At 48.0% G+C, this 23,613-nt stretch overlaps 1 protein-coding gene across 1 annotated transcript in view; it reads right to left on the minus strand.

Moving 5' to 3' along the window:
- Window positions 1-218: 218 nt before the first annotated feature.
- LOC119376250 (uncharacterized) overlaps window positions 219-23,613 on the minus strand; it is a 38,531-nt gene continuing 15,136 nt past the window's right edge. The window contains exons 2-4 of the mRNA XM_037646153.2: window positions 13,200-13,279; window positions 5,138-5,215; window positions 219-458 (exon numbers count right to left, since the gene is read on the minus strand). Coding sequence (XP_037502081.1) covers window positions 295-458; window positions 5,138-5,215; window positions 13,200-13,279 — 322 coding nt within the window. The 3' untranslated portion in view covers window positions 219-294. The remainder of the gene's footprint in view (window positions 459-5,137; window positions 5,216-13,199; window positions 13,280-23,613) is intronic.

Below are 23,613 nucleotides of genomic sequence, written 5' to 3' on the forward strand. Positions count from 1 at the left end.
TTATTATATTATTATTATTATTATTATTATTATTATATCTTTTCCTTTTGAAATCAAGTCAAGGTTATTGCCAACGACGTCAAGTTGGAGGTCCTTATGCGAAAAGATGTCGCAGACATCTTGAGAATGCCCAAGAGCCCGTTATCTGCGACACCGGAGAGGAGAATGAGAATTTTGATCAGAAAAACGAAAGTTGAACCTGCCTAATTATATCGACAGCGTTTTATTGAAAGTTATGCCCCGGACTCACTTTTATTTGTTTCCGATATCATGTGCTAATCTCCTTGCTTTCATTTATCGGTTTTGACTTCCCTCTGGAATAGAGCAGTTGTTTTTATCATACAATATCTGTACAGTTGCGTTACAGGAGGATTTGTAGACTTCGTTGCAGCATACAGCTGACGGGCATGACTCGAAGTAGCGGTCTGTGACCCAGATCTCGCAGGCTATGAAGGTATCTGCAAAAGCGAGAACAGTGTAGATACTCTGAACTGAAACATCTTTGCTGGCTTATACATATTTTAGATGCAGGCTTGCCTAACTGAATCTCGTGAAGAATGATGAAAAAACGCCAGGCCTGCGCTGAAACCGCAGCACAGTCACAGCGAAAGCTGGAAGAGCGGCGTTTCTAGAGCGCGTTGAGCTCTCTTGGGGCTACCATACAAGTACACTAGAAAGGTACTCACTACGCCATAAATCACAATTTTTGTGAAGTTGGGAAGCACCTACTAAGCCATTATTTGTCATTCCGCGGAGAGGTGAGGCACCCGCTTTACGTATGTAAGGCATTATGTGCACTTTTTGACGCGACGGCTGATGACGATGAAGAATTATGGCTCAGCCCTTTGTAATGGGTTGGAATCTTTAAACGGGCCACCAGTTATGTAATTTGCATTGGGTCACGCCCGCTCGCTTTCCCTCTCTCGTCATGCTGTATAACATACGTTGACGTGGGAGAGAGACGGGCGAGGGGGGGGGGGAGGGGCGAAGACCTTTACTGAGACCCCGAGGAAATGGATCACGCGCTTATGGGCTTCCTTGGCAAACAATACAGGTGCACTTGCGAGGAACCCACTACGCTATAATCAGTGTAATTTTACTGAGACCCGAGGAAGTGGATCATGCGCTTATGGGCTTCCTTGGCAACCATACAAGTGCACTTGCGAGGAAGCCACTACGCTATAATCATTGTAATTTTTTAGAAGTAGGGCAGCAGGCACTGTGCCATTTTTCGTATTCTACGGAGAGCGTGGTACCTGCTATACGCATGTAAGGCATTACGCGCAGTTTGTTGATGCTGTGCCTGATGACGATGAAGAATTATGGCAGAGTCCTCTGTAAGGGTTGGAAGCATTCAACAACCTACTCGTTGCGCAATTCGCATTGTGTGACGCCTGGTTACAGAATTCCGCTTGTGTGCGACGCTTGGTGCTTATTTACTATTCTACCACGCTATATTGCATATCTAATGTGGTTCCTTCCCCATGAAGCCTTATAGGACCTTTTTGCAAAGCAGTTTCAAGCACCGGTATGGCTCAGAGGTTGAATACTGGGCTCCCACGCAGAGGGCCCAGTTCGACCTCGTTCCATTCTGGAATTTTTTTTCTTATTTCGTTTTTTTTTTCTTATTTCGAGCGATACTGGTTACGGACACCGGCGGCGGCGGCGGCGGCGGCAGCAGCGGGCGGCGGCGGACAACTACGGCGCCAAAAACGGCCGGTGAAATGATCTCATAACAGCTTTCGCTGTAAAAACGATACCGAGACGCAACGATCGCAACAAAAGTTACCAGATGCAGTGAACTGCGACTTATGGCGCTCGACGGCTGACCCGGAGGTCGCGGGATCGAATCCCGGCCGCGGCGGCTGCATTTCGATGGAGGCAAAATGCTAGAGGCCCGCGTACTTAAAATAAGGTTCACGTTAAAAAATCCCAGGTGGTCGAAATTTTCTGATCCTTCCACTAAGGCGTCTCTCATAATTATAGCGTTATTTTGGGATGTACATCTATGGACTGTCTAAACCCATTTTTAGACAGTCTATAGACCATCCACATACAAATTCGTATGGGTAAAACCACAACAACAATTATTAAATTACCACAACGAATGTTAGGGACCCGCGAGGGTGCATTGACGGGCTCTGAAAACGCAGCCTATCGCCCTTTCAAGCAGAAGATCGTAATATGTCTTGCTCATGGTGAAAGTAGGGAATTTTATATTAACTATAACGAAGCGTTCGTCTTAGCCAGAGTTTTACGTAACGCGTTGCAAGTAATCGAGTACTTGTAATCAGTTACATTTTCTTGAAATTTTGTAATATAATTGGTTACTTTTGCGAAACTGTAATGTTCTAGGTAATTCAATTACGTTTTCTTGTAACTGATTACCGGTAATCCATTACTTTTTTTTCCAACATCAAGTTGTAGCCAGTCTCTCACGGCCGTTCCCATCCAGAAAAATATCAGGCCGCTCTGTAGACGGGGTGTCCATACAGAGCCTATTTTGTCAGCTTTTTCTTGGCCTTACTTGTAACGCCTTACCTGAGCGCCACCAAGTGCGAAGCGCAGCCCTTCGTAGAGGACATGGGTACTAGCATCAAAGCAGCGCGCAAATATACGAGCTGGTGCGCAAGGTGGTCCTACGTTATAATACCGCCATTCCCTCCAGCGCATGCATTCAGAGAGAGTTCAGTGTAGCAGCTGACCTCTTAATGAAGAAACGTGGAAGAATCAGGGACGAAAACTTTGAAAAACAACTCCTTTTGAAAGCCAACAACCTGCAACACTACATCACAGAAGCCACAGTAAGCTTCCCAGCCTTCATGCAATCCTCCAGCCTTCTCTCTAAAATTGAAGCCATGGTAGTTCGTTGTAGCTTGTGTAAACTTGTGTCATTGTGTTCCGGCAATCAAATTTTGAAGAAAGTAACGCAAAAGTAATCAATTACTTTTCTGTAATTGCTCAGTTACTTTTCGGGGCTGTAACTGACCACTGTAAGCAATTCAATAATTTAAAGGAAGCAATCGTAATTGTAATCGGTTACTCATTTTCTCTAACCTGTACAAGTCTTGTCTCATGTGATGCACGAACTAGTGTCAAAAATGTGTTTAAATCAGCCAAGTACAAACAGAGTTACAGCTAGCTGTCACAGGCCCTGAGCAGATTCTCTCTTATTTCGTATACCTCAGCATGCCCAAAGCCACACAGAGCTCATCAAGGCAAGGCGACACTTCATAGTTAAGCTTCGCTGCATATCAGGGGCATCCGTGATTCGCGCTATAGTTACTGCGTAGACTCCTGCAAGGACCAGAGAAGCGCGATGGTACAAAAAAAATTCTTAATTTTTTTTTTGTTCATGGGTAATTGCAACATTAAACTATATATATATACAGCCGCTGTTAAAGAACGAGGCCAGGGAAAAGAGGGCTGGGCACTCTCACAGAAAAACTCAGAAAATGCAAGTAACCTTCCCCCCCTCCCCACTTTTGCTTATTATGAGGCCACGCGCTGGGATCTAGCCGAGGGGATCGAACTGCATTATTGCCTGGTAATGACAGGCTTTGTCCTGCGGAAGCTTCACCGACCGATAGCATCCATATTTCGCATTTTAAAGCGCACATTCAAGCACTAGATTCACACGAAGTGACGTCTTCCAAGGCGTCTAGCTCGCTAGACGTAAAGGACATCAAACGTGCGCTGTTGGCGAGCGAGTGTGTTGCTTCAAGGATGCTTTATTGTGCGCTGACATATTTAAACTGCACGTGAGTAGGGATGTGCGAATGTGCTATCATCGTGATTTTACTGTACTTTTGCTTGCTGCACACAAGTTCATTCAGTGAAGTGATCCCTCCGTCATCCGTGAGCCGTTCCAGTGTCCGTTTCGTCGGCAAGCAAAAGTCAGAAAGCTTACCACCCTTTACGACAGGTCAGATCACGAAAGTGTAAGCTACGAACGTACCGAAGTTTCCACTGAACTTATCTGTGATCTTTCAAATCATAGCGTTGAAACAAAAAGAGCGCTCTTCAAAAAAGAAATACAGAACCCCATAAATACGTGCATTTCCACTATCATTGTAACCTTCGTATAGTCTTCACCTTGCTTAAATAGCACCTTCAGGCGTGTTCAGAAGAGACTTTCTTGCAGGGCTAAACTATGAAGAAATGCGTGCGCATAGGATGAGCATTTTATGGTTGAAATCCAGTTTTCGCACAATTTTACTAAGCCGGTTTCTCTTTGCTATGTTACCTGGTACGATCGATAAAAAATAATCCGAAACAATTCTGTAAAGTTCTCTACCTCAACCCTAATCGACGCCTCACTCTAAAGGACAACTCTAACACTAATTTCTTACTGTGACATTGCGAAGGTATGACGTTCAACATCTTTTTTTCTCCTTAACACAGGAACCTTACGGCGACCTACGTAACTTTGAGCTCCGTGATCATCAACTCCTGGCACCGTTTACTTTTCATCCGAAATGCGTTGTCACTTGAGTAGACCCTCTAAAACTGATATGGGCCACAGGTATAGAGGTAATTATTTCAAATATCTTGAACAATACAAAACGCGCCAACAGTCTTATTCTGTCACATTTTTTCCGCAGTTATTTCACCCCGATAGAGAACCGCACGACATCAGGGTTCGAGATGTTGTTCCAATGCCGAAGACGTGTCTGTCATGTTCATGTCGTTCTTATCCTCCAACATAACATATATCCGTTAGCTCCGATGTCATGGAACGTGTAAATTATTGTCACGTGGTGAAAGGTGAAAAACAAAACACGGGGGCACTACGCCGCCCAAAGCTTAAATTCAATAGAAGAAAATAGGTTTCGTAGAGGAAACGTTGTGACCCGGGGTCTTCTTTTCCCACTTTCACCATGTTTCAAACCAAGCAGACGGGCTTCCTTCAAACCTTAAACTCCATTTCCAAATTTTAACATTTCTAATATCTAGCAGCTTCAGGTGAACTCCTGTGGAGTTGAAAATAAGAGGCCATATGAATCACATTGCGTTGTTTAACAGTGAGAATGTAAAAATTACATATGCTATGTGAATTCGTGCAGCTGCATTAGCTCTCACTCAACAAAATGAAATAGACTTCACTCCCGACAGCGTATGATAAAAGCATGCTTACCATTGCTTCGGTGGTCTAACTTTGCTACGAGGCAGTCCTCCTCAACAAGTAGCACAGTATAGGCCAATGTCGTATTATCTGTGGAATATGAAGCAAACCTCCATGAACACACATGTCCCTATTACTCATCTGCGAAATTAGCAACTCACTTTTGCGGTTAACTTATACCGCATACCATTTTTGTTCTAACCGACTCCAGAAGCCTTTTACAAAGTATCGTACTGTCTTGTCTCTATCCTATCGAATGGCCTTACGAGTCGTGTATATAGACAGCGTGGCATATACATGGTGAAAGCATCGCCAAGTCTACGATGCAGACTAAACTCTTGTGCAACTTGCGCGCACATTGATTGTTTTCGCAGCTATATACGAAGCAGTGTCGCTCGGATGAATGGCTTGAATGCGTTCTTTAATCCATATTATACGGATGTGAAACGAAAACAAAGAGCGCCTAATTCCATCCAAGTGTGTCGTTTGCGCGGTGCGGGAATTGCAAGCTTTCTGCAAATCACCAGGTTTTGCACTGCTTCCGGGATCGGCCCACCGTCGACGAAGCGACGATGTCGCGTGATGACGTGACAAATTTTTACCATCTGTGAATGGCGTCATATGATGGTGCCATCGCGTGATGATTTTTTGCATCACTTGCGTTGACGCCGCCGAAGCCGACGGTCAATTCTCGGGTTTGATGATGCATCTAACACCTTAATAAAGCATTCTTTCCTTTTCATGCTACAGCCACAGGCACGTCGTGTGAGGGCCGGCCGCACCTTCGCGACATGAATTCCCTGCCGCATTCAGGTTTCTCAGCGGCAAGCCGCCCGGTCGACGCTGCGGACTGTCCGTACTCTGTTCGAGGCTATTATCTCATAGGGTAAAACCGCTGTTGCAAAAAGCAGTTGTGTGTTTTGCGCTCGTTACCCTCGAAAGGGCGTAAGGGTAAGCGTATTCTTTGGGAAACTAACGGTGCGTGTTTTCCCTCAACGCCTCGAGTGCGCCTGCGTAATCCTGGTCACTGTGAACAAGTTACTTCATCGAGTATTTCGCAAGTCACATTCTTCGACGCGTGTACATATATATATATAATATTATAATATATATATATATGTATATATATATATATATATATATATAATAATATATTATATATATATATATATATATGTGTGTATATATATATATATATATATTCTAGTGGGACAAATAGACACAACGCCTGGGCGCCGCTCTGTCTTTACATTCCGCCACACTGCGAGCATGGAGTGCTCCCAAAAGATGGCCTTTCTCTGGCGGTAGTCGTTTCCCAGACATCCTCGCCCCTGAACCATTATCGATAGCACTTATGCTTCTGGCGGGCGGCGTTGGTTGCCGCGTGGAGGCCGGTAACGGCCACGCTGGGACTTGCATTGGAAGTCGGGCGATGATGCTTCTGGTGGACGCCATCGGCTATGTCGTGACGGCCGTCGCACGAGTACTATGAGATTACGTCGTCGCTGTTCCGCGCTTAACTCTAACCCATGTTTGTCCATCTCAGCAGTCTGAGTAGGCACATACCTTCCCAACGAAGCACGCCTGCGAGTTCGGTCAGACTGCGAGACCATGGTTTGGTGCAGCCGCTTCCGCACTCCCCTGTTGCGTAGTTGCAAGGATGAAAGATGCTCTCTGTGGGTTCCATACCGCGGCCATCTGACCGATCAGCGTCGGGTCCCCTGTAGACGCAGACCGCCTCGTGGTGATCCGTATGGCATTCAGGTTGCACACTGATGGTCAGAATGAACTGCCCGTCGTCATCGACAGAATCGAACGCCAGGCGGCCAGAAGGGCCGATGCTGACTCCATATTCCGGCAGCGCATAGATAACCTCGGCTATGCCGCGGCTTGCAGTTCCTGACAAAACAGGCAAATCCTCCATAAATGTGTCTTCGCAGCCACGGATTTCTTGAGCGAAGCACACGCGACACACTCGGCCAATTAGTGCCGTGAAGTCGGCAGATGTGCCTGCGGTTGGTCACTGAGGATGCTCTTGCTGCTGGACATCTGTGGCTGCGGTCTTTCAACTGGGTAATTTGGGGCCGAGAAAATTCTCGGAGTGACAACAGCCATAACCTCACCAATTCCGTCGATGCAGACCTGCACTGTAGGAAGCGGCCGCGTTCGGTATTGGGTGGCTCGATGTCGTGCCTGTGGTGGTACCACGTCGTCGAGCAGGTCACTGAAACTCGCCGGGAGGTTCTGGCTGTGAGAAAAACTGGCTGTGAGAAAAAGCCGAGTCATGTGTTCGTGCGAGGACAGGATTCCGAACTGTATGTCGATGAGCTGCATTGTTTAGCTGCAGCCTCGAGGAGGCGCCGCTCCTGAGCTACGTCCTCGGTATTCAACTGGTTGAGCACGCACGTGTCATAGCGAATCCGGCGGAAAACAGCCTGGCCTCGGGTGAGGCGCCCGATGAGCACATCACGTCCGCGGAGTATACGGCCTTAGTACTCATGGAGGCGAGATCTATGGGTCAGGATCTATGGATCTACGGCGTCCCTAGACGGCTCAGACGTTGGTATTGTCCTTGCTATGAGATCCACGCCTTTGGAAGCGTGAACTGCGTTCCCAGAGAGGAGGAGCCCGTGTCTCATCATGTCATGAGCGCGCAGCGCGGTATCCATGAAGGAAATTCGAGCCGCCGAGGACGGTGGCTCGAATTTCTACGCCATCCCCGGACGGCGTTCGCAGCGCCGGGAGGTTATGAGGTGCCGAAGAGGCATTGACGCCGTCCCCGAACTGCAGTACTACAGGAGCCGACGTATCTACAGGAGCCGACGTGGCAGGTAGGCGGGTTCCATGGCCGAGGATGCGTGGACGGCTTTTCTTGGATGGCGGGTGCGGAACGCCTAAGAAGCCCGAGCACAAGTTGTGTCAGCCTTAACGCTTCGTTTTCGACGACTGCGCCACTGTAATGGCACAAACAGACACAACGCCTGATCGTTGGTTGGCTGTTCGTTTGTTTGTTTGTTTGTAGCCTACCAATTTTGGCACATACCCACTCTGGGGGTTGGCCAAGAAGACTTAGTAGATGTAGATGTAGATCCTGTACTGCTGGCTCAGTGTAGCTGTTCTATTATCTGTCTTCGTCTTCCTCTGCTTCCCTTGCCGAGCGTGCGCCCATGCCTGAGCGCCGCTCTGTCTTTACTATATATATATATATATAATATTGTAATCACGAATTACACACGACACCCGTTCACTGGGCTGGCTGCTCTATTTCCCTCTTCTTCTGTCTCGTTTTCGCAGAAGCCTAGCACGCGCCCGCGCCCCAGCGGCGCTGTCATCCTTTCGCGGCCACGATGCGACGCAGCATGACGAGCTGCCAAAATGTCTTTGGCGGGCGAAATTGCCTGCTCCTTTGCGGTCTTCGCAGATATTCGTTCAGCTGCGGCTGGGTATGTTGGACTACAGATGTTCCTGGCGGTCGGCACTGGCTATTGAGGCAAGGTCGTAGATGCCGCTGTCGCTTCTCCCGTCGCATTTCTGTGCGCCCTGTAGGAGGTTCACGATGAACAGCAGATGATCGCATTGATGCGTTGTGACCGCAGAGAGACCGTCTGTTCTATCCTTGCGCGCGTCCCCGCAACTTTGCAGCTGGCGGACCAAATCTCATCGATGCTCTCTCACTCGTGCCTGTCTGAGCGAGGAGCATGCCAGGTACGAGAATATCTTGCCCCTCCTTGTGCTCAAGCACTGACGAGCTTGGAGGTGGCATCGCCAACTGCTGTGGCTTGTGGGTGGTCTTGTCTGGTGTGGAGAGTAGCCACGTACCTTCTCCCATCTGTGGCGGTGAACACAGCTTGTGGCCGGTGGTGTCTGCCGCGGAACATTCTGCGAAGCTTTCGTTGGAGTGGCTGCTGCGGGTATCTTCAGCGTCAAATTTATGCCCCTCATGACCTTCGTCAGCGAGCACAGCGATGGATGGCTTGGGCTCTTCCGGCGCCTTCAATGTAGGTGTGGCAAACATTAGAGGAGCTGGTATCTGTATGTGCCCCAGCGAAGGCGTATTTGAGGCCGGTTCCTCCTACTGCTGTGGATGAGAGGTGATCTCGGCCTCTCTCAGTAATGTCATGGCATTGGGTACCGGCGCCGAGACTGAGACCAACAGCGGAGTGCAGCAAGTGCATCTGACGTCAGTTGTAGGGCAGCCCGAGAAGCTTTCTGTCGTGGGGCTCCGATGGACCATCGAGCTGGTGCTCCACATGAGCTCGATGTCCGAGAGAGGTAACGTTGGTAGAGGGCACTGCTGCACCGTACCCTTCATCATCTCGTTCACCGATAGGGGGAAGGGTGGTGGAGGGCCGAGATGCCACGTTGAGGTGGTGTGCCTGATCTCTCACATCCGCGGTATGAATTTAGTAGGCAGGGAGGGCATCACAGGTATGAGAAAGCGGCCGAAAAACAGTAGTCAATCTAGCACACCACTGATGCCAGGATTGTTGTTTGATGCCATCGTAGTTGGGCCATGCTTTCCCAGCATCGCGAAGGCGGTCGATGGCCAGCAGACATTTTCAATAATCCGGCGAGTCATGGCGGGTGCCGAGAGCGCTTACTGTTTGGACCAACAGGACGGCATCGTCCTGGAATCCTGGGAACTCCGGTAGTTCTGATGCAACCGCTGATGGCAAAGTGGAGTACAAAGATCCAGAATTTCTCGCGGCGAAACGGTCTAGCTACTAGGCAAGCATGGATGTCACCCGAAATGACGTCCGTGGGTTGCGCGAGCGAGGAGCCCGAGGAGCCAGGGGCGATGCCCGCGGAGAATACGGGAGTCCCGGCACTTGCGGCGGCAGTTGAGAACCCGCAGTTCGAAGGCGCTAAGCTCTTCAGTTTGAGACAAGAGCGTGGCGCGCGAATGATCTCCGTCGCATCGTCGGGTGAGCCGCCCAGAGAACCATTGGCGGTGGCCGCAGAATATGTGGTCATCGCAGCAATCAGCGCGGCGATGTCCTGAATCCCGAAAGCGTGGCCGACACCATGAATGTCATCGCCTGTACAATACCGTCGAGTCGCCGAGGAGGCTTGGACGCCTTCCCTGGATGGTGCTTGTAGCCCCGGCAGGTAAGCGGGTGCCGAGGAGGTGTGAACGCGGTCCCCGCCGAACTGCGCTTCCTGCGGCGACAGGCTTGCCGTTTCCATGCCCTAGGAAGCGTGTACGGCGTTCCTTCACTGGTGGCTCCGCAAAGTCGAAGACGGACGAGCACAGGCGGTTTCTGCCTTAAGGGTCCGTGTTCTACGACTGCGCCATCAGACACAATACCCGTTCGCTGGATTGACTTTTCTATTAAATGCGAAGCATTTCTTAGCGAACGTCTGGCAATTTGAGCGTTTCTATCTACGTGTATATCTGTCTGTCTATCTATCTATCTAGCCGCCTACGTCTCGGTTCTCTCATGATCGCCTCCTTAACCTGGTGTAGACGAAAATTGGCATGGGAGGGTAAGAGGATTTGACGAATATAACTGTCAGGTCATAACATGAACAACGTGAAAACCCTGTCGCGTTCGTCGTCAATCCCTTCCTTCCAGACTCGTGTGGCACATACCGTTTACCACGGGCCGCGGTGTACGGGTATGCGCCACAGGTGATTGACAGTTTATATCTAAGCAGGAACGGCTAGAACAAACAGTGGTAATTTAAATGCGACAGTGTTAAGAAAAAGCGACATCGGCAGCGTTGACCTCACGAATGCAGAGAATGAAAATTACGATCCCAGCAGGAATTGAACCCAAGTATTCTGCATGGCAATCAGGTATTCTACCATAGAGCCACAAAACTGGTTTGGAAAAACAGCCTATGTAGGCGTAATGTCGGTCTAATTTTACAAGAAAGCAATAAACACTACATATACCATATCCGATTACACTGATATCATACCTATTACATTGTTCTTTTCATAGCCTTATTGTAATTTGTGTGCAATGTTACATTAAATGTTTTATTGCGATAGCAATTATTTGTAATAGCCAAGTTATGTCGTCTTCGTTCTTTAATTAGGCCGCTCGTATTTTCTTGTGCCACATTTTGTTGTGTAAATGCGTTGTCGTGATTGAAAGTCTATTTTGTCCTTGCCTCTGTCTATTGTATAACGTAATGATCGCTACTTTTCCGCATATGTTACTGTAATATTTTTTTGCTGTTCTCATTTCCCTATGTATTTATACCCGTTCATTTTGTACACTGTTCAAGTGTAACATTTTTTTTGCATTACCCCCCCCCCTTACGCAATGCCTCCAGGGGCCTGTAAGGTACTTTTAAATAAATAAATAAATATGTACTTCTACGATACATGCGTCATGTCAGATTAACGTCTGTGGTTCCAGTTTTGGCTCCGCTTTTATAGCAGCCTAATAAACATTACATTTTTATTCCTATGATTCAGCAAGCTATATTGAAGAATTGCTCGACCCCGGAGAAATACATTAACGAAAGCTACGTATGAAATTCACATGATTGCACCATTAAGTGTACTTAGTTTCTCTAATAATAACGTATGTACTCTAACATGAGGGCTGATGTTGCGTCGCGCCATTAGTTACCCTTTAGACGCCTGTGTTGTCAACGTCCCTGGCAAGCGCACGATGTACACACACCTACTACAATTACAAAAACAAGTCGATCCACCTCGTAACGCTTGGCTCAAAGCCATAAAATACAGCATTAAAGTACTCACTGACTGCTTCGCATGAAACCGATTCTCACAACACGTGGGATATGCCAAATTTTTTTCTCTCTTCTTCTGTCTCGTCTTCGCAGAAGCCTAGCGCGTGCCCGCGTCCCAGCGGTGCTGTCATCCTTATATATATATATATACATAATATAATATATATATATATATATATATATATATATTATATATATATATATATATATATATATAATATATATATATATATATATCTTTTTGTCAGTTCCCCAAACAGCGGCGTAGCACGTTGTGAAGATCACGTACTACGTGACGCCGCACAGCAAAACAGGAGCGTGCTTTCGCCGCCATGTTTAAAAGTGGCGCTGGCTATCACAACTAGGATTACAAGTACAGAAAGACCCATAAAGTGGGGAGCAGGACAGCCGCCGTCGTAGATCAGTCGGTAGAGCACACGCGTAAAAGCGAAGGCTACGGTTTTTATCTCCCACGACGCCAATTTGTTTATTTGGTGGACTATAATTCATTTTCTCTTTATGTCATAGTTACTGTAATTCATTTAAAAGCTACAGGTAATGCCTCATGTGCTGTACTTGGCTTCATCAAACGCCTCATCAAACGCGAAAACTGATCGGCGTACCACGTCGGCGTCCCCCGCCCGCGGCGTCAACACAAGTGGTGCAAAAAATAATCATCACGTGATGACGTCACCATATGACATCATCATGAAGTGGCAGGTCCTCAAAATTAGTGACGTCATCATGGTATCATTGTGACATCACATAACGTGAAGTCACATGGTGACTTCATCACATGACATCCTTGCTGCTCAAAGAGCCGCTTACTGAGGTAGTGCAAAACCATGTTAGGTGCAGAAAGATTTTGGGGGGCGGCGGGGCAGAATCAACACATCGACTGACAACAAAAAGAAGATGGCTTTCGCCTTCGAGTCGTCTTAGGTGAATGCATAAGGAACCCTGTGAGCTTTTAGATGGTGTGCTACATAAGGCCAGGCCATTCCTAATCCTTAATAGAAGGCGTTCTAGTGTAGAAAAAAAAGAGACATTTTAAAGGAGTGTTGGTACAGTCGGATCGTTGTCTTAAACAGCAAAATATTATTAAGCTATCGACAGTATCGAGAGGGAACCTCTCCCTTCATCAGGGTGAATGTTACAGTGATTCCATTGAGTTGGCGTTTTCGCAATAACGCCGCCGATCGCCCTCGAACACATCTGAGAAAAAATCAGCTCGCTCGTTGGACGCCGCAACTACACGTGGTTCCATTATTCTTTTCTCGATGACCTGCATGCAAGAACCATCGACGCGGCAGGTCCCCTATCGAAAATGTAGGCAATTAATTCCTATATAACATATGCATACCTCCATTAGGTGATGTGAAGTAATTTATTTCGCCATCTTGATGCAAAGTGGTGGCATTGAATTTCTTCGGGAATGTTATCCTGGGCAGAAAGAACATGTCGGTACATTAAACGAAATATTTAGCTGATTTTCTTTCCTCATTAATACTCGACACACGGAATGCATCCTTAGCTAAACGAATATTTTACCCTCCTGGCTTCGCTCTAACTCTCAGTCTAATATTTCTAAGTGTACTGAATTTCACTTTTATGTTAGATTAACGTTATCTCCTCAGTCAAGATATAGATTAGTTCTTGCCTGAGAAGACAGGCCGAAGGCCGCAACCACCTTGAGGCGTATCTGCACCCTCACGTTTTCAACGGCTGCAATAGAAAGCGCAAATGCAATAGTAAGGGCCGAATAATGTACAGTATATGACGTTATTTTATATAAACAGTGATTTTAAATTCGAAGCTATTCTTAGCGAACCTAAAGCATTTTTGAGCGTTTCTATCTACGTATCGATCAAGCCACCTACGTCTGAATGCTCTCGTGATCGCCTCCTTAACTTGGTGTAGAAAAAAAATTGGCATGGGAGGGTAAGAGGATCTCAAGAATATGACTGTCTGGTCATGACATGAATAACGTGAAAATCCTGCCGCGTACGTCGCCAAACCCTTTCCTCCAGGCACATGTGGAGCATACCCATACAAAAGAGGGTCATGACACCGTGACTCTCTTCGGGTGTCCATTTGACCCCTTTTGGCAGGTAGAGGCAGAGAACGAGTTAGCATTTCGGCAGGAGTCACTGGACTCTCCTTCGATTGGCTTCCGTGATGAAGGCGCCGCCGTATGCGCCATTCATATAGCGCGTTTGCCATTTGGTGCTGTTGTGGCGCGTTGGCTCGCCTCGCTCGCCGACGGAGCCAGGGTGGCGCGCCGCTTCCGCCTCCTCTCTCAACCTCCTCGTCTATTGGAATCCGTTGCGTGGTTGCATTGGTTGCGGGCGTTGCGTTGGTTGCGTGTCTTGAAGTTTGGTGTTCGAGCAAACATGCGCATCTTCGGTGGTGTTGACCCCAGGCTCCGTGCACGAAGTGACGCTTGTAGGGCGGAATATTCATAGAGCTGCGGACACGGACAACGTGCGCCTGTTAACGGTGAGTGTACTGCTTGCGTAGGTACCAATTATACAGCTTTAGCTGGGCGTCTGCAGCAGCTCTGCGGAAGTTATCTGCCAGGAATTTCCAACAGCAGCCTGTGTCCGCGGGGCTATTGCGGATGCCCAACTAAACCTGTCAGTTAACGAGCTGCCACCGTTAAGCGCGTTGCTATACAAGCTCCCATAAAGCGAGCGATGCAAACAGCTATCAAGGGTCATTTCTTGCTGATCACACGTTGTATCTGCACTGCTGAAGATGCAAGATGTCGTTTTGAGATGCGCTTTAGTCTACTTCATAATAACATTTCCATCGACCTTGAGTGTGCAGCGTGCTTCCGCGCCTGGGGACGTGAAAAAAGGTCTGTGTACAGAACGCTCAGACGCACTATATATAACGGTTTTTGTTGTCTTAAAGACGGTAGTTTAAGATGTAGATATACTACGATGTTTCCAGCGCGTCCGTGGTACTCACTTAAGTTGGACACGCTCGCCGGTAAGGTGAAAAGCTCGAGACTTTTGACGGTGCGCGTTGCTGCGGCCGCCGCCAAACACCCTTCCCTCGTTTCTGTTTGCTGTTTTCGTGGTTTGCATACCCTGCGATGACGTTCGGCGTTATAACAGAATCAAGTGAGTGTACGTGATTGTGGGAGCTATGTACGGTAATCCTAGCATATGACATGTCTGATCTCGACGTAGACGGCGTCCGCACGCGCTGGGTGTCGTTCGGGCCCTCGTATCCGCACGTGTTTATCTGCATATTTAAGGATGGTTTACGTTTGTAAAACATGCGATCAGTAACCGCTCACGGCGTGCCCCTGACTGCCGGAGGATGTGCCTGGGTGTCGGGACCTGCCGGCGCAAAGCCATGTTTATTCTGAAACCAAATTTTGAAGCGATTTCTCAGAAAAGAAGTGCTTTCATTCGTGTATAGCCAGTGCCTATTGCGAGACGAGGTTCCCGCTGCCTTTTAGGTGAAAGTTTGTTTTCGTTGCTGCGAAATTATGTTGAACGAAACACTCGTGGCAGACGTGTGTACAGTAACGATGTGTTGAACAAAGGGTGGTTTTAAATACAAATAATCAATGTGCATGGTTTCGTTATTCCCAGAATCCTGGATCGCTTCTCCCGCCTTTTCACTCCAGTTGACAGCCACACTCGGGGAAACGAAGGTGCCGCTCTGGTCTGGCGCCTCACCGCTCGTAATGGGAAAATCAACAGCGGCGTTCGCCCTGTCAACGAGGCGGTCGGCCCTACATTTCCTTTGGTTGGACAAGACGACGTAGGAAAAGAGGTGAGTGGAGCCAGTGCAAAGGAGCCTAAATCAATTTCGTTTGTTGTTTAAAAGACGCTCACATCATCTTGTGCTGCAAGTTTGTCGGCAAGTGACGTGTTACAAAAGGTACTATTTGCAAGCTGTCTTTTACACGATAACGACAAGAACTTGGTTCCTTAATATTCCTGTTTGCATTTGTTGTTTTGTTGTCAGCCTTCATTACGTCTGTGTGAACCACTTATTGTGTAGGTTTTCCAAACCTTTACTGCAATTTCGTTTTCTCATCATAATATCACGTTCTGTTTTTCAGATACGGTTTTTCATGGTGCTCACGCTGGCCAGAAGCGACAACTTAGCAAGTGACAAGTTCAATGCCTCCAGCTGTCACCGCTTTTTGATTTAATCTGAATCATAAGGAATAAATATGGAAACATGATGCCGAATTCTGCAGTATATTTTGCACCTTATGACACTATCCACATCACAGTCACACATTTAGTTGGCTATACTCAAACAAGCATGTCAATGAGGAATGCCTTGTCTTCTTAATTGGAAATTGCAGACCATCTTTTCGCGCTTTCTATATTACTTTGCTGGAAAATGTGTGTTGTTCCGACGAGTTTTATTAAAATAATGCTAAAATTGTACTATTCTTTTTTTGCAGTCGCTGGGCAGAACGGCAAGTAATATTGGACATGCTTAAAATTTGACGCTACCAAATCATGCATATAAACGTTCCTGTTATCAGCTCCGGCTCCTGATCTCGACTTCTCCCTGAGGCTTGGCTGCTCCCCGGTCCTATGGGCAGACCCCCAAATCACATCAGAGTGTATACAATGGGCCACAGTTAAGGCTCGTTCACACTGGGAAGTCCGCCGTACACAGCGACCGGAATGCTCCTGTCGCCGAAACACAGGGTCATTCACACTGCACGCGCACCACGCCGCCGGATAGCCATTTTGCGCCATCTTTCGAGTAAACCATCAACCATGGGTGAGCGCGGGATGGATTCGCAGTTGCCCGGATGTTGTCGCGGCTCGCAACTACACCATGCAATTTTGCGGGTCTTCAGCGCTGCTATAGACCAGAACACAGCGAGTTCCATGCGCATCGCCATATGGATGGATGGATGGATGCTATGAGCGTCCCCTTATAACGGGCGGTGACATGTCTGCCACCATGCTCGAAGAAAAGGAAACTTCCTTGTTTCATGCTGGCCTAATACCTTGTCTACATTGATTAAATCTATCTTATTATACCAAATATTTATAAATTCACGGTCTATCTCTCTGCCTCTTAAGGCAGAATGACCTTATTCCCCCCCCCCCCCATTATTTATTTTGTACTTATCTCTACTCTTCTGCCACCAATACTCTAACCGTCCTCTTACTATTTCTATCGCGAGCGTGTACGCTTCCATTGTTGTCCCTAAAACCCAAGGCTTCCTGTAGACTCGTGCCCACGCTATACCTGGTGAATATCGCCACATCAATCAGTACAGGTTCCATCGTTTCCCTAGTTCCCCCAGCATACAGTGTTCGGCTTCGTTACTGAATCTCGCTTTATAGCTTCGCGTTCTAAGGCAGCCCGACTTGCTTCAAACAGTAAAGCGCTTCCCCTTGAATTTTCATAAAACCTTCCCTCCTTATTTCGTTTTTCCCTTTCGGTAGTTACTCAGAGCCGGCTTCTTTCCCATCGCTGTCATCCAATAAGTCTCTCCGCCTCCTGACCTTCCGCTTAATCTCCCTGTTGCCATATCGCCGCACTGCTAGCCGTAATTTACTGGTGAGCCTCCTAGTTCTCTTTCTCCACTGCGTGTCAACGCTTTTTCTATACAAATACCTGAAAACCTTGTCTGCCCATCTACTCTTCTTCATTTCCTCAGCCTCTCTTCGAATCTCATTGCGCTGAGCTTCCCTCACTTCAAAGCCTGTCCATCCCATATCACCCTTTACAGCCTCAATTGTCGTCTTCCCGGAGCGCCCAACGCGAGGCGGCCACCGTCCTTGATTTACATCCAATCCTGATTGTACCTCTGACTTCATGCAAACCACTGAGTTCCCAAATGTAAGCCCCGGGACCATCACACCCTTCCCCAGCCCTCGAAGCACCTCGTACCTATTGTATCCCCATAAGCTCTGTGCTTCATAATTGCAGCATTCCTCTTTCCCTTTGCTACCACTGCTTTCTCTTGTACCTCCATATATCTATCCCCCTCATTTACCATACTCCGAGGTACTTGTACTCGCTTACCCTCGGTATTTTTTGGCCCTGTATGAAGACCGCATGGTCTTCGTGATCATTGAATACCATCATCCACATTTGGTTGCACTAAATCCTAGTCCTAGAGCCTCACATTCCCTTCCGCATATCTGCCAGTCGCGTATATCATCTTGACTGTCCGCAAATAGACAATATCATCAGCATAAATAGACCTGGAAGCTTCTGCTCAACCATCGTGCCGACCTGTTTGTGTGACAATTAAATCCAATGTTGCTACCTTCTAGCGCTTTTCCATCCTCACCATGTACAGCATGATAACACGGGGACAAAGGACATCCCTGTCTCAGCCCCTTGCTATTTCAACGCTGTCCTTGCTACTATTCCTTCCCATTCTATACAAACTGTATTTCTCGGTACATTTCCCTCAAAAGCTGTATACAGTCGTCCCTATGCCCACTTCTTTCAATATATCCCACAAATTTCCTGATTAACGTTGTCATACGCTCCGGTGATATCTAGATAAGCTATGATAAGGGCCTCTTTTCTATTTTCGATATTTCTATACACTGGGTAAGAACAACAGATTATCGTCTAACCGCCTGTCGATTCGAAATCCATTCTGAAGTTCTCCCAAATATCATTTTGTTTACCCACTTCTATTTTAATTTTACTGCCTGCATCGCCAACCTGTATAGCACCGATGTAATGGTTAGCGGTCTATACGAGCGAATGTTATCCTTTTCTCCCCTGCCTTTATAGATTAAGTCATTCTACTTTTCGCCAACTGTCTGGTATTTCCCGCTCCTGTAAGCACTTTTCTAGGCTTCAGCAGTGCTTCTTTTTGTGTTATGTCCGGTTCGTTAATGAGGCTGACGGGAACCCCATCTAAGCCCGGAGTAGTGCGCTTAGGAATTTTTCCTTCGGCCTTCTTCCAATTAAATTCTCTAGTACTACACCTTCGTCAGTTGCACTCCTTTGCGTACTATTACCTACCGGGGGAATCCCCTGGGGACCTTTTAAAACGAATCGGCTGTTATCTTTCGGATGTACCTAGCGCTTATGCCCTTCCAGTTGATTTCCCCTCATCTACCAAACGTTGTTGCATTGTGACAGACTTCCTACCTAGCGCTTTTAGGTGGCTCCAAAATAGCCTAGGCGCGGCCTTCTTCTTTCGCGAATCTCTGTCATCCAGCGTTCACTTTCACCTTTAATTTTTGCTTCGACTAATTGCCTCACGATGGATTTTTGCTCTAAATATATTTCCCATATTTGGTTGACTTCGTCCTGTGGCCGCTTCTCTTTTTTGCCGTCTGTGCTCCCGCGATGCCTACGTCGTGCTTCTCGATCGCCTCCCGGATTTCTTTGCATCGCGCGTCGCGCCATCTATCGCACACGCGACGAAACAACGCGCGCGGGCTGCCACGCCAGCAGACGCTACACAGAGCAAACGTGAAAAGCCCGTCGGAGAGCGTGTTTCGCGTCTTTTCTAGCCTGGACATTTTCGCTGATTTTATTGGAACATCAAGAACATCCTCCTCATGCAAGTCCACAATGTATACAGTACTTGCTGAGTGGGCTGCGGAAGCAACCTCGTCAGATACGTACGCTGTTACATTTGTAAAAAAAAACGTTCTCGCTGTAGTACGCGTGAATCGTAATTGCGTGCAGCTCGCGAAAGAGTGAAATGATTTTTGTTGCCCCATATTACAAGTTGTGCACAAAGTTTTGTGAAAGCTCATCATTTCAGCAGCATCGCGTAATAATTAGAGTACGCTTACGGGTAGTTTCGCGGAACGTAATTTTTGTTCACGGGCGCTCTTCAATAACGTCTTGGTCATAAAGCGTGCTATCAGAGAGTAAACCTGAAGTATCGTTCAGCGATCCCTTTTGGAAGCTACCTGCGCTATTTTATTCTTGTAACGATGGTGCTTTACAAGCGAAACTGTGCTCTTAGTTAAGCCGGTTAGCTACCCTGCGACGTAAAGTACACTGGCGCGAGTACTGTTTACTTACGTGCCAATATAGTATTATGTGCAGCTGGATGCCTCGTGTCCAAAAAATTGGGCATCAACACTGAATGAAAGCACGAATACTGGCCAGCTTAACTTTGAAACAGCACTAAAAGACGGGACAAAGAAAGGACACAAACCACGGCGCTGACTAACAACCAAATGTGCTTTATTCTTCAGTCTGCCAGTCTACCAATCTCAAGGAAACAAAAGCACAGAAACAAAGAAGAATTGATTAGCCTGCGCAGAGGCTAAAAAATCCTCAATCGGACAGAAACGTCAACTCCTTCGGAAGGAGCGAGATCGAGGGAGGCTGACACATGCTCTCCGCCATTATGATATGATACGCTTCAGAAATGACACCGCCCGTTCATCATGGCACTTCGACAGGAAATGGAATCTTTAAAAGATGGCTGGCAACCACATTCATTACAGTGAAGCGACAATTGACTATCTCTGGCTTGTTTACGGACGTTGTTCGCATGCTCGCGCATGCGGTCATTAGCGCACCGCCCCTTTGTCCACATAGTAACGGCCGCAAGAAAGAGGTATCTTATACACAACACTATCACAACATTCCACGTACTTCTGGCGATGCTCTTGCTACATCTTTTCGTCTTGGTCTCTCGATTTACTTGCTGACACAGGCTACAAGCTTATTTTTGGCAGAAAACACAGTCTAACGCCTGCCCTGCTGACCACTTTCTTGAGATTGTGTGCCACCTTGTGCACATAAGGAATGACCACTACTTTATTCCTGCGGTGTGTCACTGATGAACAGTAGGTGAGCACTTGCTTTTAAAACCGAACACGAGGCTTTCTGCGATACTGGTCAAAAGCGTTCCTGGAAAACCTGCAAGCTTCAGGCGTGCTACTTGAGAACTAAAGCTCGCTTCGACTTGGTGATCACAGGACCTCTCAAGCGCCGCCTTCATGCAAGCCCTTGCAATACCGCGCTTGACAATTTTTGAATGCGCAGAGGAAAAAGGGAGAAGGCTCTTTTGAGACCTGGCGCTAACACCAACATACATGGCTGTTGAGAACGAAAGTTCCAAGTCCAAGAAGCGTAGCCTATTGTCGAAGAATGCTCAGTGGTCAATTCAAATGGACTTAATTCCGCGAGGAACACGTCCAAAATTTCCGCAGCAGGCTGCAGGTCATGAGAGTTAGTGCTATAAAAAATTAAAAAGTCGTCCACGTATCGCATCACCTTTACCGTGCTAGTCTGTCTGAGCTGGCTCTCGAGATTACGGTCATAGCTGGCTGGTAGAATGTCACTGAGAATAGGGCGATGCATGAGCCTATGCAGACTCCTTTCCGTTGAAAAAAGCTTATCGTCGAAACTGATGAAGGTGGATGCTTGTAAAACTTTAAAAACTCTAAAAACTTGTCTACAGTGATTCCACATGCGTTCGAAACTTAACAACACCGTATCTGTCAATGCAATTACCAACTTCGGCACACACATCATCCTGAGGTAACGAATAATACAAGTCTTTGACATCGACCGAAAAAGCACAAGCACCTACTGGACAGTCTTCCGGAGAAAGGCAAAACGGTACCTGGGGTCCTTATGAGGAAAGGGTCATCGATTCAATGAGGCACAAAAACCTTGCAGGAACACACCAACTTCTCGTTGCCAGGTTCCGCGCTCAGAAACGATCGCCCGGAACGGGCAAAGGTCCTTGTGAGTCTTGGCGCTGAAGATGGCGTGCAAAGGAACCAGCTTTTCAGCCTTCTTCAGCGATTGTGGCGGAGTATATATAGGCAGACTGGAAGAATAAAACACATTTGGTTGTTAGTCAGCGCCGTTGTTTGTGTCCTTTCTTTGTCCCGTCTTTTAGCGCTGTTTCTAAAGTTAATCATGAACCAACCAGCCCAAATCCGTACCTTATTGCACTGGCCAGCTGTTGAGGAGCACCGTGCCATTTATTACCTTTTGAAGACGAAATATCGAAGGCGTGGATGCCATCAAAAGCACTAAAGCTTAATACTACGTTGAAACTGGCAAAGCATGCTGATTGCTCGTGCTTGAAAGCACTACCTTGCACTAGATTTTCGTCAAAGGAGAGAGAGAGAGAGAAGCAACTTTATTAAGTGAAAATATTTTCACAGAGGGATGGCGGTCAGGCCGTGCCTGGCGGCCACCTCCTCGGCTCGTTGTATGGCCCGGAGCTGTACTTCGAGGCTCGTACTGCGGAGTACACTTTCCCACGCCTCGGGCGAGGGAGTGGTCAGGAGATCAGGCGGGGGTGGATCCTCGCTGCAGTCCCATAATATGTGAGAGAGGAGGCGACGGAGCCACACTGCGAGCAGTGTGGACTGAACAGATCGGGGTAAATGTGTGTGTACACCTGTGGGCACGGGAAGGAGTTCGTTTGGAGGCGACGCCACGCGATCTCTTGTGGTTTCGTGAGTTTGGGATGCGGCGGTGGTTCGTTCGACGCCCGGGATAGTGCTGGGCTATTTCTGATAGGAGGTCAGGGGCTCGCCGAGGCCCTCGGGTTCGTGGCGCGGCCCACCACTCGGTTGACGAATTCTCGAGCTTGTCGGTGGGCGGCCTCGTTCCCCGGTTTCCCGCGTGCGCAGGGACACAGATGAGAGATATGGGAGGTGGATCCTCGTCTTCGAAGTGGGCGAGGGACTGAAGGAGCCTTAAGGTACCGGGAGCAACGGTACCGCGAGCGAAATGGGAATCGCGTTTTCGAGTCACTGAGAATCGTGGTCAACCCGGAGGTCACCGCGAGAGCTATGGCCGCTTCCTCGGCTTCGGCAGGGTGGAGGGCACGGACGGAGCCGGCTACTCGTAAGACTGCGTGGGTGTCGAGGGGGGTGCGAGTGGCCATTACGCTGAGTGCGTACGCGCTTGGTTGAGAGGGGTAGCGTGCCGCGTCCACGTAGGCCGCATCGGGCCGCGAGGCGTAGGCTCGTTTAAGGCTTGGGCTCGTGCTCGCCGTCTACCGTCGTGATGTCCAGCAAGCATATTTTTCGGCAGTGGCTTGATGAAAAAACGTCGACGTAAAGGCGGCGGTATTGAGGCCGGGTCAGCGCCCGATGGCGAGGCGGTGAGGCCGATCGTCAAAGGAAACGCTCAAAGGTATGAAGTGCACCCCCACAAAGCTCACGCCTGCCTTCAAACCCAGCTGCGTGTCACGCAAATTAGGTTCGCAAAATGAAATAGGTGGGCATCACACTGCAGAATACAGCTGTTAGTGTACTTACTCGCGCATTTCACTCGGCTCCTAGTTTTTTTGCTTGAATCACAGTTATCCACTCGCGCCGAAGCTGAAACACCGCACCGGCACTATTTCCGTGGCGCGTCGTAATCGTCGCAGACGACGCTAATATCCTCTTGTTGCGCAGCTTGTTTTGGCATCCAAAGTGCCCAGACGAGCTCTTATACGCAGAAGCGGCGTGAACGGGTACTTTTTCGCACTTTAAAGCCTCAGAAGTGCAGCTTGCCCTGTTTACTTGGTGCAGCCGCGCGCGCCTTGGCAGCCCCTCAGCCCGTCGTCTGGGTGCGAGAGTAATCCGCTCGGCTCGCCAGCAGCCTGGGTGCGAGACAGGCGGCTGCTGGTGTATAAACGACCATGCTCGTTTCAACGCTCTTTGTGACTAGGGCGTGCAAGGTAGCTATATCGCAATGCTCAAACTGGTGCTCGCTACATCAGAAGCAAAGCAACATAGACAGCAGTACTCGTACATACCAGTCAATCCAAGCTTGTTTCCAATTTTATTCCACAAATCGTCCTTCAGCAAACTGTCCTTGTG

The sequence above is a fragment of the Rhipicephalus sanguineus genome, unplaced genomic scaffold (genome assembly GCF_013339695.2).
Source record: "Rhipicephalus sanguineus isolate Rsan-2018 unplaced genomic scaffold, BIME_Rsan_1.4 Seq1138, whole genome shotgun sequence".
Taxonomy (NCBI): domain Eukaryota; kingdom Metazoa; phylum Arthropoda; class Arachnida; order Ixodida; family Ixodidae; genus Rhipicephalus; species Rhipicephalus sanguineus.